This window comes from Puma concolor, chromosome F2 (genome assembly GCF_028749965.1).
Source record: "Puma concolor isolate L17-30 chromosome F2, mPumCon1.1.hap2, whole genome shotgun sequence".
In the NCBI taxonomy this organism is placed as follows: Eukaryota; Metazoa; Chordata; class Mammalia; order Carnivora; family Felidae; genus Puma; species Puma concolor.
The window spans coordinates 66318410-66333293 of record NC_141684.1 but is presented as its reverse complement, the minus strand read 5'-3'; the positions used below and the strand labels follow the sequence as shown (position 1 = coordinate 66333293).

The 14884-nt window shown below is 34.9% G+C and overlaps 1 protein-coding gene across 4 annotated transcripts in view; it reads right to left on the bottom strand.

The window, feature by feature from the left end:
- Positions 1–14884, bottom strand: part of ARFGEF1 (ARF guanine nucleotide exchange factor 1) — a 151163-nt gene that overhangs the window by 39440 nt on the left and 96839 nt on the right. For all 4 annotated transcript variants that reach the window (XM_086695376.1, XM_025922849.2, XM_086695373.1 and 1 more), the window contains 8 exons: positions 14013–14124; positions 13470–13675; positions 13132–13216; positions 8295–8466; positions 7465–7616; positions 3596–3724; positions 2586–2744; positions 2194–2344 (listed from right to left, as the gene is read on the bottom strand). In XM_086695376.1, the coding sequence (XP_086551502.1) occupies positions 2194–2344; positions 2586–2744; positions 3596–3724; positions 7465–7616; positions 8295–8466; positions 13132–13216; positions 13470–13675; positions 14013–14124 (1166 nt within the window). The remainder of the gene's footprint in view (positions 1–2193; positions 2345–2585; positions 2745–3595; positions 3725–7464; positions 7617–8294; positions 8467–13131; positions 13217–13469; positions 13676–14012; positions 14125–14884) is intronic.

The window sequence follows — 14884 nt, the reverse complement described above, 5'->3', positions numbered from 1 at the left end:
TAACTAAGTTTCATGTTTCCTAAAAGGATGAAGTACAGACTTATAGCATATCAGTTAGAAAATCAGATTAACATATACTCAGCCCAGTTAATGTGGTTACATGGAATATAAAAGAGGATACTAATTTATTTAAAAAAATATAGATACATTGATTGATCGATAGATAAAACCTGCTCAAATGACTGTACTACATCCTCTTCTAGCTTAAATTCTGACTACAGCGTCCTGCTGGAGAAAACATTTCTTGCCTGAGTTAGTGACAGGGCACAGATGGACAGGGGTGGAAATCTGCCACATTGGGCTAGTTGATAACCAATGAGATGGCCTGAAGGGAGGACTCTGCCCAACAGAAGCCAAGTCAACACAATGGATCCCTCTAGGATGCAGACTCCAAAATGAGAGAGCTAACCAATCAGGAATGAGTGGAGAATGGAGCAGCCCAAGAAGAAAAACAGATAAAGCATGAAAGACAGCTGGAAGACTATGGCTAGTTGCTTGAAGAGTATGGCTTGGAAGCCCAAATTTTTATTTCATTTCCAGAACCAATGAATGTTTATTTTTATGTAAATTCCCTTTTCCTGAAGTGAAAGGAAGGTCATCTCATATCTGTACAACTTAAGTAGCAGAACAACAGTGATCAAATTAATTTTAATTCATTTTTAAGTATACTAGGAAACATGATCAATAAGTATCATTATTTATCTTGTTTGACTAAAACTTTTAGAAGTTAAAATACTCCACTGGTGTTTTATTTTTAATGTAACCTACTGTTGTTACTTGCCACAATTAAGCCCTGGCAATTTGCACCTGTCATTATTTTAGCCTTCCTACATTCCAAAGGCTTTTTCAATCAATCAATCAATCAATCAATCAATCAAAAATAAAAGCCATTCAAAAGTTATTGAATCAATCGGTCCACATTCATTTCACTTGTTGGTAAACAGCCTTCATCTGTATTTCAGGATTCCAGGTTACATGAAGGTGCTCAGGTAGTTCTAAATCCTGCTGCTGGGTCACCAAGTTATTAGATCTATACCTTCACCTCCCAGAACCACAGGATCTAAGATACAACTAGGGTAGCAGAACTGCACTGCTGGCTGCCACAGTTGAAATATCGCTGGGAACTAATGTCCCCAGCCCAACTTGAAGCCACAACATGGTCCTGGTGTTTCTTCTTTCCCTATGGATCATTTTTTCAAACCTGAAGTTCTTTTGGATTTCTTAAGAATTTTTACTGAGAGCAACAAGAATTCATTAAAAGTCAAAAAGACAACATCCAAATATACAGTGCTACAGTACAAAACCTTAAAAGGTAAATATTCCTAGATCTCAGGTGTATTCTCTCCTGCTCTCTTTAAGTTGGATCTCTAGATTTCTTAGATGGAAGTAGGATGGGGAAAATGGATAAAGAACAATCCAGAAACCATTAATATACCAGCCACTGTGCTAAGTCCATTTATACATAATCTTATTTAATCCTAACAACTCTGTAAATAGATATTGCCATTAGTTTCCGGAAGTGGAAACTGAAGCTCAGAGAGTTAAAGTAACTTGCACACAGTAAGGAAAAAATACAAATGAATTCACACCCCAAAATATAGTGTTCAAAGTCAAAGACAGTCTAAATGTTGCTTCTTCCCTGGTGGAACTCTTTCCATTTATGACTAAAATATATGCTGTCATTGGTTCTTCTGTAGCCATTCTCACTAATATTTTCCTTTGTTCTGTTGGGTTAAATCTGCAAGTTCTTGGCCACACCTAGCTCACAAGGAACCATGGGAAAGTTTCCATACCAGTATGAGTTTGGTTAGGTCTGCATAGTGCCTTTAAAAAATATGATATGAATGCTTTCTTTCTTCAGTTGCCTCAAGTATTTATCATCTTATACAAGCCTTCACTCGTTTAAGTGACCTGCTTAGTCTTAAAAAACAGGTCATTTGAAACTGCACCTTTCTCTTACTACCCCCAACTCTGAGATTAAGACTAAGGGTCTGGTCACTTATGTTGCAAACTAGACCAGGCAAAAATGGCTTAGTTCTCCACATGCTTTTCTTGGTTTTCCTCAAAAGGTTAGCCAAAGGGCATTTCACCATGTCCCTCTAATTACATTTCACTGCTATAATAAAGTTACTTATATTGAACAAGTTAATAATTTTTGATACTTCATTAAAATAGTTTAAAAAATTATCTCACCTAGCCCCAGACCCACAAATTCATCAGGAGTCTGATCTTTTGTTCCAGTAAGAGATCCTTCTCTGCCCCGTACTGTTCCAGAAATGTATCGAGGTTTCACTCCAGTTCCTATAAGTTGTGCAAGCTCCAACTGACTGATGCACTTCAGAATCTTCATTACAACAACAAAAAAACTTTTTAAAATTCCATGTTAAAAATGTTTGCAAAAATACTTAAATATATGCAGCCAGGATTTAAATATAGGCTATATTATAAATCATTATAAAAAGCTAAATAAACTTATCCTGAATGTACTAAATTAATGGTTCCCTAAACAATTAAGCTTGCCAGAATATTTAACACTAAATTATTTTATAAACCAAATTGCAAACTTGAAAATAAAGTGCTTATACCTCATGCCATGAATTTCCTAAATAATTTCCATCTGTATGAGCCACTGTGATAAGTGTTTTTATTGTGTCAATGTTCTTCTGTTTCATTTCAGTAATACCAGAACTCACTGTAAGTAAGGTAAATCTTGCTAGTGCTTGGACATATGCATCTCTTTCCAGCTATAAAAAAGAAAAAAGTACACTCACATGGTTATTTAGTAAGTTTTAACTGACAAATCACATGCCTCAAACTACAGTGTTGTTTTTTTTAAGATGATAAATGAAGTAGAAAGGATGAATTTCTAAAATCTAAAGGCAATTAGAGATGGAGATGGGATGTCAAATCAAGATGAGATTTTAGTAATGACAAATGAATTCATACAGTAAAACAAATATTCATTGAGTACTTATGTGTCAAGTACTGTGTGGACTAGCAGAAACCAGGTTTATAAATTTGCCCATTCTTTCTCTACAGCTAGGCTGTGCTTTTTAAGACATAGCATTCATAATTAAATGTGAAATGGGTTTAAAAAAAAAAAAGCAAGCGTTGGCTACAATTTATTATCAGACAAAGTATATAAATTACTAGAGGGGCCTGTCTTCATGAAAAACAAGTACTAGATACTTGGTTCCTGTTAAGACCACTTTTCTTAGGCTTAAATGAAATATATAAAAACATAAAATATGAAAAAATATGATTCAGTAAGTGTGAACATGCAACATATTTAAATAATATATTCAAATTAACATAGAGAAATTCAAAGTCTTAGGAACTTTGTATACAGCTAACATTGTATAGAGAAAAAAATTGCAAACCAAAGTTATTTTGATGAATTCCAGACACATCAATATAGAACTACTCCTTCTGTCACAGCTTCTTGTAAACTTAAACATTACGATTCATTTAAATTCCATCATGAACTCGAAATTACTTTTTAGTAAGTCAGACATAAAAAAAATAATTGCAACTATAGTCATGACATAAGTAATTTGTTTCCCAGACTGGCTACAAAGGCGAAATTCTTTGTTACCTGAATGTTGAAAATGCATGCAATTCTGATTGCACATCTTATACCTTCCAGGCAAAGAGAGGCTACTTCAGTATCATCACAATCTTGCAGACCCACACTAAACGCAGCCAGAAAAGGTGTCCAAGCCAACTAGAAAAATTAAAAATTTAAGGCGTATCATGAACATCAAGTGATAATTAAATTTTATGATAGGACTACATTAATATTTCTCAAAGCTTCAGAAAATAAATGATTTGATGAAGTTCTGGGAAAAAAAAAACAATGAGTTCCTGGGCATATTTTTTGGACAGCTTTCTTGGACAATGGGGAAAAACTATGCAATGTTGCCTGGGCCTCAATAAGTGGTACAGCAGGAGTATAAATTCAGTAGAAGGACCTTAGACATATTTTAAGCACAGCATCTATAAATTATTCACATCAATGGGAATTGCCAATATCCAGAAATGGTATTAGTTTTAACTTTACCTTCAGAACCTCTCTCTCTACAAGCTTTGTCACCTGCAGCAATTCACAGACTGTTTATTTCTAAGCAGATCCTTTCAGTCATTTTCTCCTTGCAACAAGTACATTACTCTTCTTTCTTTTAACCTGCTCCCTGGACATCATTTAGACTTACTTTTTTTGTAGTCAAATATTTTACATTGAAACATCAGTGATATCTCTGGTTCCTAGTTGGGCAATACTTTAAAAATATAGTTCAATAAAATATTTCATTGAAATATTTTAAACAAAACCAACAAACACTAAATTTTACTAGTAACACTCAATGCCTAGTAAAACTGTAATGTAAAATAAAAAGGACTACCTTTGGACTACTGAAAATTCTAATATCAAAACATGTATGTCTAATGTGAATATTTGTTGCTTTTAATAAGTTCTAATGAAGCAAAACTATATAACCATAGAGATGAAAAAGATTTACATGACAACTGGAATTTTCAAAAGATCTAAGAAGTTTTTGTTTAAAAAAATTTTTTTAACTAAAAAAATATTTATTTAGAGAGAGTGAGAGAAAGAGCATGTGAGTGGGGGAGAGGGGCTGAGGGAGAGAGAAAGAGAATCTCAAGTAGGCTCCATACTCAGCACAGAGCATGATGGGGGGGCTCAATCCCATGACCCTGGGACCATGACCTGAGCCAAAATCAAGAGCCGGATGCTCAACTGACTGAGCCACCCAGACACCCCAAGATCTAAAAAGTTTTTAAGGTTATTAAAGAAAACAGGATTACCCAAAGCTATGTTTGTAACATCAGAAAGTTTAGAAGTATATAATCCCTAAACAAAGGAACATAAACCGTAGTACCTAATTTCTAGTCCTAGCTTTGCCTCTCTGAACCTCACTATCGTCCTCTTCAATACCTGGACTGCCACTATAGAGAGATGCTTTAGGAAGCACATGAGGTGCAATACTTTTAAAATATGAAGTACCACATGGAAGTAATAAATTACACATTATATTGTAAGAAAAGAAACAGCACATCTATTCAGAAACCTGTGTAATATTTTATACAAGAAGTATAAATGGTTCTAAAGCCAGTGAAAAATATGTTTAACTCCACCAGGAATTAAAGACAATGATTTCTCCTATCAAACTACCCCTAAATAATATCCAGGGGACATTGCAATTATTCATTCATAACTGTGTAATCCTTTGTAGACTACAATTTGGCAGTATGTAAAAAGATACTTAATATTTATATCCCTTAATATATCACATCCTAGAAACCTCTCATTCATTCCTCTACCCAGTCAATGCTTGTTTATTGAGCACTTACTACAAGCTAGGAATTGTGCAAGATATTGGGAAAAGTAAACAGAACAGTCCCTTACCTCAAGTCTAGTAAAGAGATAGATATTAAATTTTAAAATAAGTCAATGTATAAATACCAACTGTTAAAAATACAATAAAGGATAAGTATAGCACATTATTAAAAGGACCAAATTTGGAAGGGGCAGAGCAGGGCAGAACTCTCTGAGAAGGTAACATTTAAAGTGGAAACCACTTGGGCAAAGAAGGAAATAGCATTCTACATAAAAGGCAAGCTTGTAAGAATGTTCTGAAGACAAAGTAATTTAGGACATTCTAGAAATTGATGTTATGTTAGTGTGACTGCAGCACAGCAAGACGTAAGAAATCTAGCGATGAGGCTGGAAAGGCAGGTGGAGCCAGAGGATGTTGTGGGTGTGTTAATTTCATCATGTATCATGCAAAGTCAGTGAAGGGTCTTAACAAGGCAACATTTCATATTGTATTTTAAAATGATCAGTCTGGCCTCTGTAAATGGATAAGAGGAGCACAAAAATAGACATAAGAATACTAGTTAGGACTTTACAATATTAAAGGTAAGAAATGAGGATGTCTGGAGAGGTTATTGGCAGTAGAAGTGTTGGTGAAAGGAAAGATTCTTAATTCTAGCTTAGAAGATGTTTGCATAAACTAGAACTAATCTAGAGCACAGATAATAAAAGCTATTTATGAAGAATTTTTAATGATATGGGGAAATACTATGTGAGAAACAGCAGACTACAAAATTCTGCACATAGTATGATCACAACTGTTCAAAGAAAGTAGTATATAAACATATTAACAGAAGTTTTTTCTGAGTGATAGAACTATGGCTGGTTCCTACTCTTTTCATTCTCCACCTGCCCCCCAACCAAACACATCTGAGAAGAAAAAGAAGAGTGTAAGATTATTTAAAACAAAACGAGAAGCTGGTGTATAAAATTTGTTTCATAAAAAGTGTTTCTTATATTTTAACATCATTTTCTACATTATTTCCAAAGATAAGGCTACTTATCTTTTATACTCCACTATTTAATACTGCCTCCCTAGCACCCCATCCTCTAATTCTTCGTCAAGTTTCAGAAATAAAGTTATTCCACACACCTTGAAGTAAGAGTAGAATGATAAAACTTGAGAGCTAAAAGAAAGCATAGAAATCTTATAGTCCTCTTTTACTGCCCATGCATATGTGTCCTTAATGTCCGAAAAAGAACTCAAATTATGATCTTCAGCTTCCACAGGCAATCTTTCCACACTGTCTCACAAACTGGAATGTACTTGACCCCTTTTCCCTTTTCAAATCTGACTAGACTCTCTACTTCCCTATAATCCTTAGTCACTGCTTACTTTGCAATTTGGAGAAAGGGCAGGAATATAGGACAGGAAAATGAAGAAGGAATAGGCGATCAAATTGTAAGGAACCAGTAGTATCATTCTTACTAGATCAACCTATAAATGTAAATAATGCTTGTTTCTGTTCTCCACTCTACTCTCTGCGCTCCAGGCGTACTCAGAACCCACACAGGAGATCCTGGGCCAGAAGCTCAAGAAATTTTAGGTAACTCCAAAGGCTTAATTAAATAGATGTTATTTAACGAAAACCAGGCCAAGGATTAATGATCATTCTCTGAAACTTTTCTATTCTTATTTCTTAAGATCAAACATTTATTAATTACCATTAGTGTACACTTTTTCTCATTCTCTTTAAGAAAAAATTTTTATTTGCTGTATCGTAAAGAACATTGCTTTTGCTTCCAGGTCCTCACTAATGGGCTAGAGATCACTATATTTCCTTAACTTAAAAACATGCTGAACAAAACTGTACATAAATGTATACTGCAATCAAAAGTTATTAGTAACTCTTGGGGCACCTGGGTGACTTAGTCAGTTAAGCATCTGATTCTTGATTTTGGCAGGTCATGATCTCATGGTTGGTGAGACTGAGCCCCACATCAGGCTCTGCCCTGACAGTGAGGAGCCTGCTTGGTATTCTACTCTCCTCCTCTCTCTATGCCTCTCTCGCACATTTGTCTCTCTTAAAATAAATACACATTAAAAAAAAAAAAATTATTAGAACTCTTACCTTAAACATAGGCCTCACATGCTCCAAATGTGTTGCACTTGTAAAAGGTGCCTGAACATGGCTCACGGCTTCCATGAGTGCTTTTGCTGTCTTGGCCATCTGTTCCATTTCTAAGTTATACAGAAGTCTTCTTTGTTTTTCACTGGCTACATCTGAAACAACAAACACTATTAGCATTTAAAAAATAAATCATTTAAAAATGCTTTGATATTTTACTAATAAAATAATAAATGTCACCAATTAATACTAATTAGATATAGTCTTAAAAAACCAGATACAAAAGGTCACATAAGGTGTGATTCCATTTATATGAAATATCCAGAGTAGGTAAATCCATAGAAATAGAAAGCAGACTGGTGGCAGCCAGAGGCGGGAGAGAGGGAGATAATGTGAAGTTTAATCCTAAACCTTCCGCATCTCCTTGAATCACCCCTACTTCCAGTTTCTGTTTATGTGTAACAATAGATGAAAAGACAGAACTGTGTTGCTTGTAGAGGAGGCAGGAAAAGACTGAGAGTTGAAGTCTGTCTGTTGGGGTTCCCTAAGCAGTCTCACTGACCTCCTAATCCATGCTGAGATTTACTACCACATTAATTGACAAGTATGTATTAAATGCACACTAGATCATGAATATTATGTAGCATTTTCTTTGATCACTGGTCAGTGCTATCTTTATTCAGAATGTGGAAAAACATAAAATCAGATCAGCAAACTGTATAATACTTTTCATTAGAGTAGTATCTGACTTACTCTAAACCAAGTAAAAAAAACTTTTAGCAAACCGCATTTTTCCTCTGAACAATCAGAATTCAGTTGATTTGGATACTTACTTTGTTTACTTGATTTTGTAGGGATTGTTAGTTCTTTTGTTTCTTTCATTGATATCTTTTTTCCAGCTATCTCATTATAGATGGCTGACAGATACTCTTCAGGAAGGTCTTTACTGTCATTGATACCTCTATTCATCTTAATGTATTGTTCCTTTGTCATTTTATTTTTAACCTAGAAATGAAAAACCATTATAATTCCTAAAACTCCTATTTTAAGAATTTGAATACTTTTAGAAGAGAATTTATAAATACTTTGAGGACAGGACAGGGCAAATATTCAGTGAAACATATTTAAATGAGAAAAGGAAGTCACCGAAAATGAAGGTAATGTAGAGAAGACCTATCCTGGCATATGCTAATTAACCTTGCTCTGATGTGCACATATATAATTTGTAACAAGAAACAGGGAAATCGAATAATGAAATTATTTGGTTTTGCCCAAGGTTTAAGAGTTCTAGCTAGAGTGTTTAAAAAAAGGACCATGACAAGTATTAAAAACATGGTATCAAAAAGATTCAAATCTTAGTGGGGGGGGTGGGGGAGGGCAGAAATATGTTGTAAAGATTTAAAAGCTAATTTTACATAACAGTGGATGCAAAGTAATAGCCGAATTTATTTAAATCAGATAACAGTTTCTTTGACTGACTCATTGTGGTAAATGAAGGTTAGGTGATCTGGGTCAAGTGTCCTCAGAACATTTTGTCTTGTTAAGAGTACTCTGACCAGGAATGTCTTACAGTATACCTTCATCAATCTGTGGAGTGCAAGCTTGTAATTTGTAAGATGCAGCCCTGTCACCAAAGTTGAGAACTAGCACAACCAAAATGTTTTTATCTGGACAAAACCCAGAGAAATTACAGGCTGTGTTTGTTTGGTTCCAGACTACAGCAATAAAGTGAATATTGCAATAAAGTGAGTCAAATTAATTTTTTGGTTTCCTAGTGCATACAAAATTTATACTTACACTATACTATCGTCTATCAAGCATTATGTCTTACAAAAACAATGTACATATCTAAATTCAAAAATATTTTATTGCTAAAAAATGCTAACCATCATCTCAGCTTTCAACAAGTCATAATCACTGAACACAGATCACTGTAACAAATGTAATAATAAAGAAAAGTTTGATATATTGTAAGAATCACCAAAATGTGACAGACCCATGAAATAAGCAAATGCCGTTGGAAAAATGGTGCTGATAGACTTGCTTGATGCAGGGTTGCTACAGGCCTTCAATTTGTAAAAACACTATTACCTACAAAATGCAGTAATGTGAAGCATGATAAAACATGCTTTAACTTATTTAAATATATATATATGTACACACACACACACATATACACACACACACATATATTTAATTAAATATATTCCTACCATCTCCCATGAAGAATTTAAGGCATTCTAAAGATAAGGCTCTTCCTGTAAATTTATAAGACACATAGAAAGCAAGCAAGTCCTAACTTTAAAAACTCATCTTGGGGCACCTGGGTGGCTCAGGTCATGATCTCACAGTTGGTGGGTTTGAGCCCAGCATCGGGCTCTGTGCTGACCACTCAGAGCCTGGAGCCTGCTTAGGATTCTGTGTCTCCTCTCTCTGCCCCTCCCCCAGTTGTGCACTTGCGCACATGCACGCTCTCTCTCTCTCTCAAAAATAAACAGTAAAAAAGCAAACCAAAAAACCCTCATCTGAGTCAGCACCAAAAATAAAACAAACAAACAAACGAACGAACGAAGGAAAGTTTCACCTGAAGTTCTGATAAATACTAATTAACAATGACATAGGGTTACTAAAATAAAAGACCATATAAGTGCTGTCAGTAAGAGGCTAAAAAAGAGAAACATTACCTGGAAATCTTAAGCATGGCATGTTGTTTTTAGTATTGTACCAGAGACAAAAAGAAGTCTTGGTAAAAAATCTGAAGTAGCTGTATATTATGCTTGTGCATCTGGGTTGGGAGGTGGAAGTGGGAGTAGGGAATACATTAATTTCAGGTACCCCAAATAAAAATATACTGCTCAAACAGAACACAGTGGGATTCTGGAAGCAGGATAACACATAACCCTACTTTTCCTTTTCCTGCTTATCTTTTATGGAACACCCTACTCTTGACTTTTGTTTTCATGCACTTAAATTAAGCTGTGTTTAGTTTTAGTATTTAAATCCCTTATTACAATGTAGATTAATATACACTAAAAATTAAATGTGTTCTAAGTATGCCTCAAATTTTTAAAAAATTCATTGACTCACACAATATATAAAAGGTGGTCTAACTATAAATATTCTAGGTAAAAAAGGAACATAAATGACTTGTTTAAATATTTTAACTTTGAAAAACAACTAAGAATGAGAAGAATTAGTTTTAAGGAATTCCTTTAAAGTCACCTGTGTTCTTGGGGCGCCTGGGTGGCGCAGTCGGTTAAGCGTCCGACTTCAGCCAGGTCACGATCTCACGGTCCGTGAGTTCGAGCCCCGCGTCAGGCTCTGGGCTGATGGCTCGGAGCCTGGAGCCTGTTTCCGATTCTGTGTCTCCCTCTCTCTCTGCCCCTCCCCTGTTCATGCTCTGTCTCTGTCTGTCCCATAAATAAATAAAAACGTTGAAAAAAAAATTAAAAAAAAAAAAAAATAAAGTCACCTGTGTTCTTTAAAAATGGTGTCATTTGTTATAGTTCATGTGGTCCTGAATCAAATCATATGGGGTCATGATTATGGGTTCAATTTTTTTTTTTTTTTTTTTTTTTTAAATTTTTTTTTTTTTCAACGTTTATTTATTTTTGGGACAGACAGAGACAGAGCATGAACGGGGGAGGGGCAGAGAGAGAGCGAGACACAGAATGGGAAACAGGCTCCAGGCTCTGAGCCATCAGCCCAGAGCCCGACGCGGGGCTCGAACTCACGGACCGCGAGATCGTGACCTGGCTGAAGTCGGACGCTTAACCGACTGCGCCACCCAGGCGCCCCTCAATTTTTTTTTTTTAAGTTTATATATTTATTCGAGAGAGATGGAGACAGTGCGGGTGGGGGAGGGGCAGAGGGAGAGGGAGAATCCCAAGCAAACTCCACACTGCCAGCACAGAGCTCGACGTGGGGCTCAACTTCACAAAACTGTGAAATCATGAACTGAACTGAAACAGAGATGCTTAACCAAGAGCCAGCCAGGCACCCCTAGTTCAGTTTTCTAATTGAAGTTTCCTTCACCGAAACTTATAAGCTGTTCTGTGGCTGCAGGCTGCACATCAGGACACGAGGCCAGCCAGCAGCAGTCTGACACAGTGCAGTTAACTACTGCCAGACCAGGACTCCACGCACATGCTCTACGGACACAAACGAGTGCCATGAAGACAGAACACTGTTCTCAAGATGTTTCCTAACGGATATGTGTTCAGAAATTTTTAACAATCTGGGTCCTATGAAAGAACATTAAAGGAAGTTTCAGTATTTCCTCAAAATACCTTACACAAGGATGTACATGTGACACTGATGCACAGAACACTGACAATTCATTTACAGAACCAAATTCTTTAAAAATATAACATTCTAAAAACAAATGGAGGTAGTGTATTGGTTTGGACCAAAACACCAGACAGAAAACTGTGATATGAAGTTATCCAAATAGGTCAGTATCTGTAGACTGCCTTATAATAGGAAAAAAGTATGCTGCATAATAAAAACCGGAAAGTGAGCTGCTTTAATTATACTCCCAGCAATATAACAAAGGCAATTTTTAAATGACTAAAATATTAAATCACTTTTTAAGAAAGGTCTATATAAAATCAAGTAAATCGCTGGTAAATGCATAGCTGTTGAAGGTAACTCTGTATATAATTCCCATTCATACATTTGATACATATTTTCCATATAAGCCTTGCCTTAAACATCTCCAAACACACACACACACACACACACACACCCTATATTGCAAAATTTAATCTCAACCTTTAAATAAATTTTAATTTTTCTAATACCTCTTGGATTAGTAATAGTTTATTTCACTTCCTAAGAATAATAGATATCATTAGATGCCTATCCATAAGTACAAACAAATTCTTGCAAATAGATAAATTTATGAAGATAATTTTCCCCAAAGATACTCAAAGCATGTTTTTGAAACTAAGCCTGAAATACCTAAAACTTATAAAAATAAATTTTTTTTTTGCTAATGGATATCAGAAATCAAGTGACAGTACCTTAATATTTAAGAAGGAACTACAAATTTTAAGAAACAAATGGAAGGCTGAACACTGCCTGGATATCTAATACTTTAAAATTATTGTTAATTTTTAGATGTAATGGTATTGTGGTTATTTTTAAATAGACTGTGTGTCTTTCAGAGATATACACTGAAATAAATACAGATGAAATGATACCTGGGATTTACTTCCAAATGATCTGGGAGAGAGAGGAAGGATAAAAGTTGAGTAAGACTGGCCATAAGTCGGTAACTGGAAGCTGGTTGATAGGCACATGCAGGATTCCCATACTAATCACTCTGTTAAGTTTGAAATGTTTAAAAGAAAAAATGCCTATATACAGGGTTTTTCCATGTTGTAATAAGTATAGGCAGAACATATGCATATTCTTACGATAAAATTTATCTTAAGCTTTATATAGCTGTCAATCATGGGACAAATATAGACTTATTTTGCAAATGTCTAAAAGTCTAATTAGAATTATTACCAGAAACTGCATTTGTAAATTGTACACTACACCGCATTTAATACTCCCATTTGTTGACGAGTTTCACTAAATATTAAGATTAAAATTTCAACTATTACTTACTGAATTTCAGAAGAATGTAGTTAATGTGTACTATCTGTTACATGGAGCACATACCTGTGGACTGTGAAGATCTGTGGTCAGCATGATAATTGAGTAAGCCAAAACATAAGCAGTATCTGCACTAGCAAAAAGGGTTTGTCTGAAAAAATAAATGCATCATGTTATAAACTTTTATTGTTTTACACTTGCATTTAAATAAATCAAACCCCCTTACTTTTCTCTTTCAGGATTTATGTTTTAGCTCATACTACAATTTTTTTCGCGAACATCCATCACTTCTAAATTGGAGACAATCTAAATTCTCTGAGAGCAGGAGACAATGAATCTCCTGATATTCCCTAGCATAGTGATAGCTGGCAACCCATAAGTGCCTGAATTTGAATCTTGCTTACCCTTGGTTGCATTCTAGGTATCTCGCAGCAAATTTTTCCATCAATCGATCAATTTTCTGAGCTTCCCCTGGAAGACGGAATCCTTCCAGAAACATACGAAGAGCTGAAACAAAGTCCTTTCCTGAAAAGTCGTGTTGGTCCACATATGCATACATGACTTCTTTGTTAAATTTATCATTATCTCCCAGGAACTCACCCACTTGAGTCTAAAGAACAAAAGATTAAAAAAAGGATATCCTAATGAAATGCTACATTTACCACAGAGACATTTAAAAAGTAGAAAAATCTGTAAGATTCACAGGTTTTGTCTACAGGGTTAACTATTTCAAACATGAAGCTAAAAAGTTAAACACACTAAATGTGTTTATTAAAAAAATGATATTCTTTTGAGTTTAGAAAATTAAAAAGCAAAAATAAGAATACCTAGGTTATTTTTTAAGTTTTATTATATACATAGGGCATTTTAAAGGGAAAACAGTATGGAGCATTATGTAATTAAGGAATTTTACATAAAAGGTTAGAATAAAAAAATGGTATTCTTACTGAGTCTAATCTTTCCTCTTGATGTAAGAATTGGGCTATATCTTCAGATGTAGTGCCAAGCATCCCTTGTTCTTGAAGGTACTGTATTCCTCTCTTTGGTTTCTTATTAAATCTAGATGATGTTAAAGTTAATAGAAACATTAGAAATAGAAAATCTTTTGCATTTCCCTGAAAAGATCTTAAACTACCAGTAAATTAATTTTCTAATACCACTAGAAAATAGTTTATTCAACATAATCAATACATAAATATACAGAAATTATTACATTATGCAAAGTTTTATTTTTCTTTTAAGATTCTCAAGCAAAAGGCCATATTTATCAAAGATATGGACCAGTTCACAGACTATATGAGATAATGTCAATTTAAGTAAGGATATAAATACTAAAGGTCTCATGTTTTTAATATATATATTCACCTTGATGCTCAAGTAATCTTGGTTCATTCCACATACACCCAGTGATTCATTCTAAGTTTCCTGCTTTTAAAGTAAAGAACTTAATTTTGGTGACTGTTTTAACCATGATCTGACATCATGATTTCCTTTATGAAAAAATTCCTACATAACCAATGTTTTCAAAGGCAAGTCCAAACCGACTAGACTGATACACAAGATCTTTCTCAACATAGCTCCAGTTCATCTCAACCCCTCTCACCCATCTACTCCCAAATACCCTATTCTCAATTCCTAAGCATAATGCATTTCTGCAGTCTATTTCCTCTACATGACCTTTACCTGTTCCATTCATTTTCTGTGGAACTCTCGTTCATGCTTAGAGATCCAGTTCAAATGTCACCTCCTTGTTTCCACATCATTTACTCTCTACTTTTATTGTACCACTAATTACTTTGGTCCCTCATCGCCTGTCACC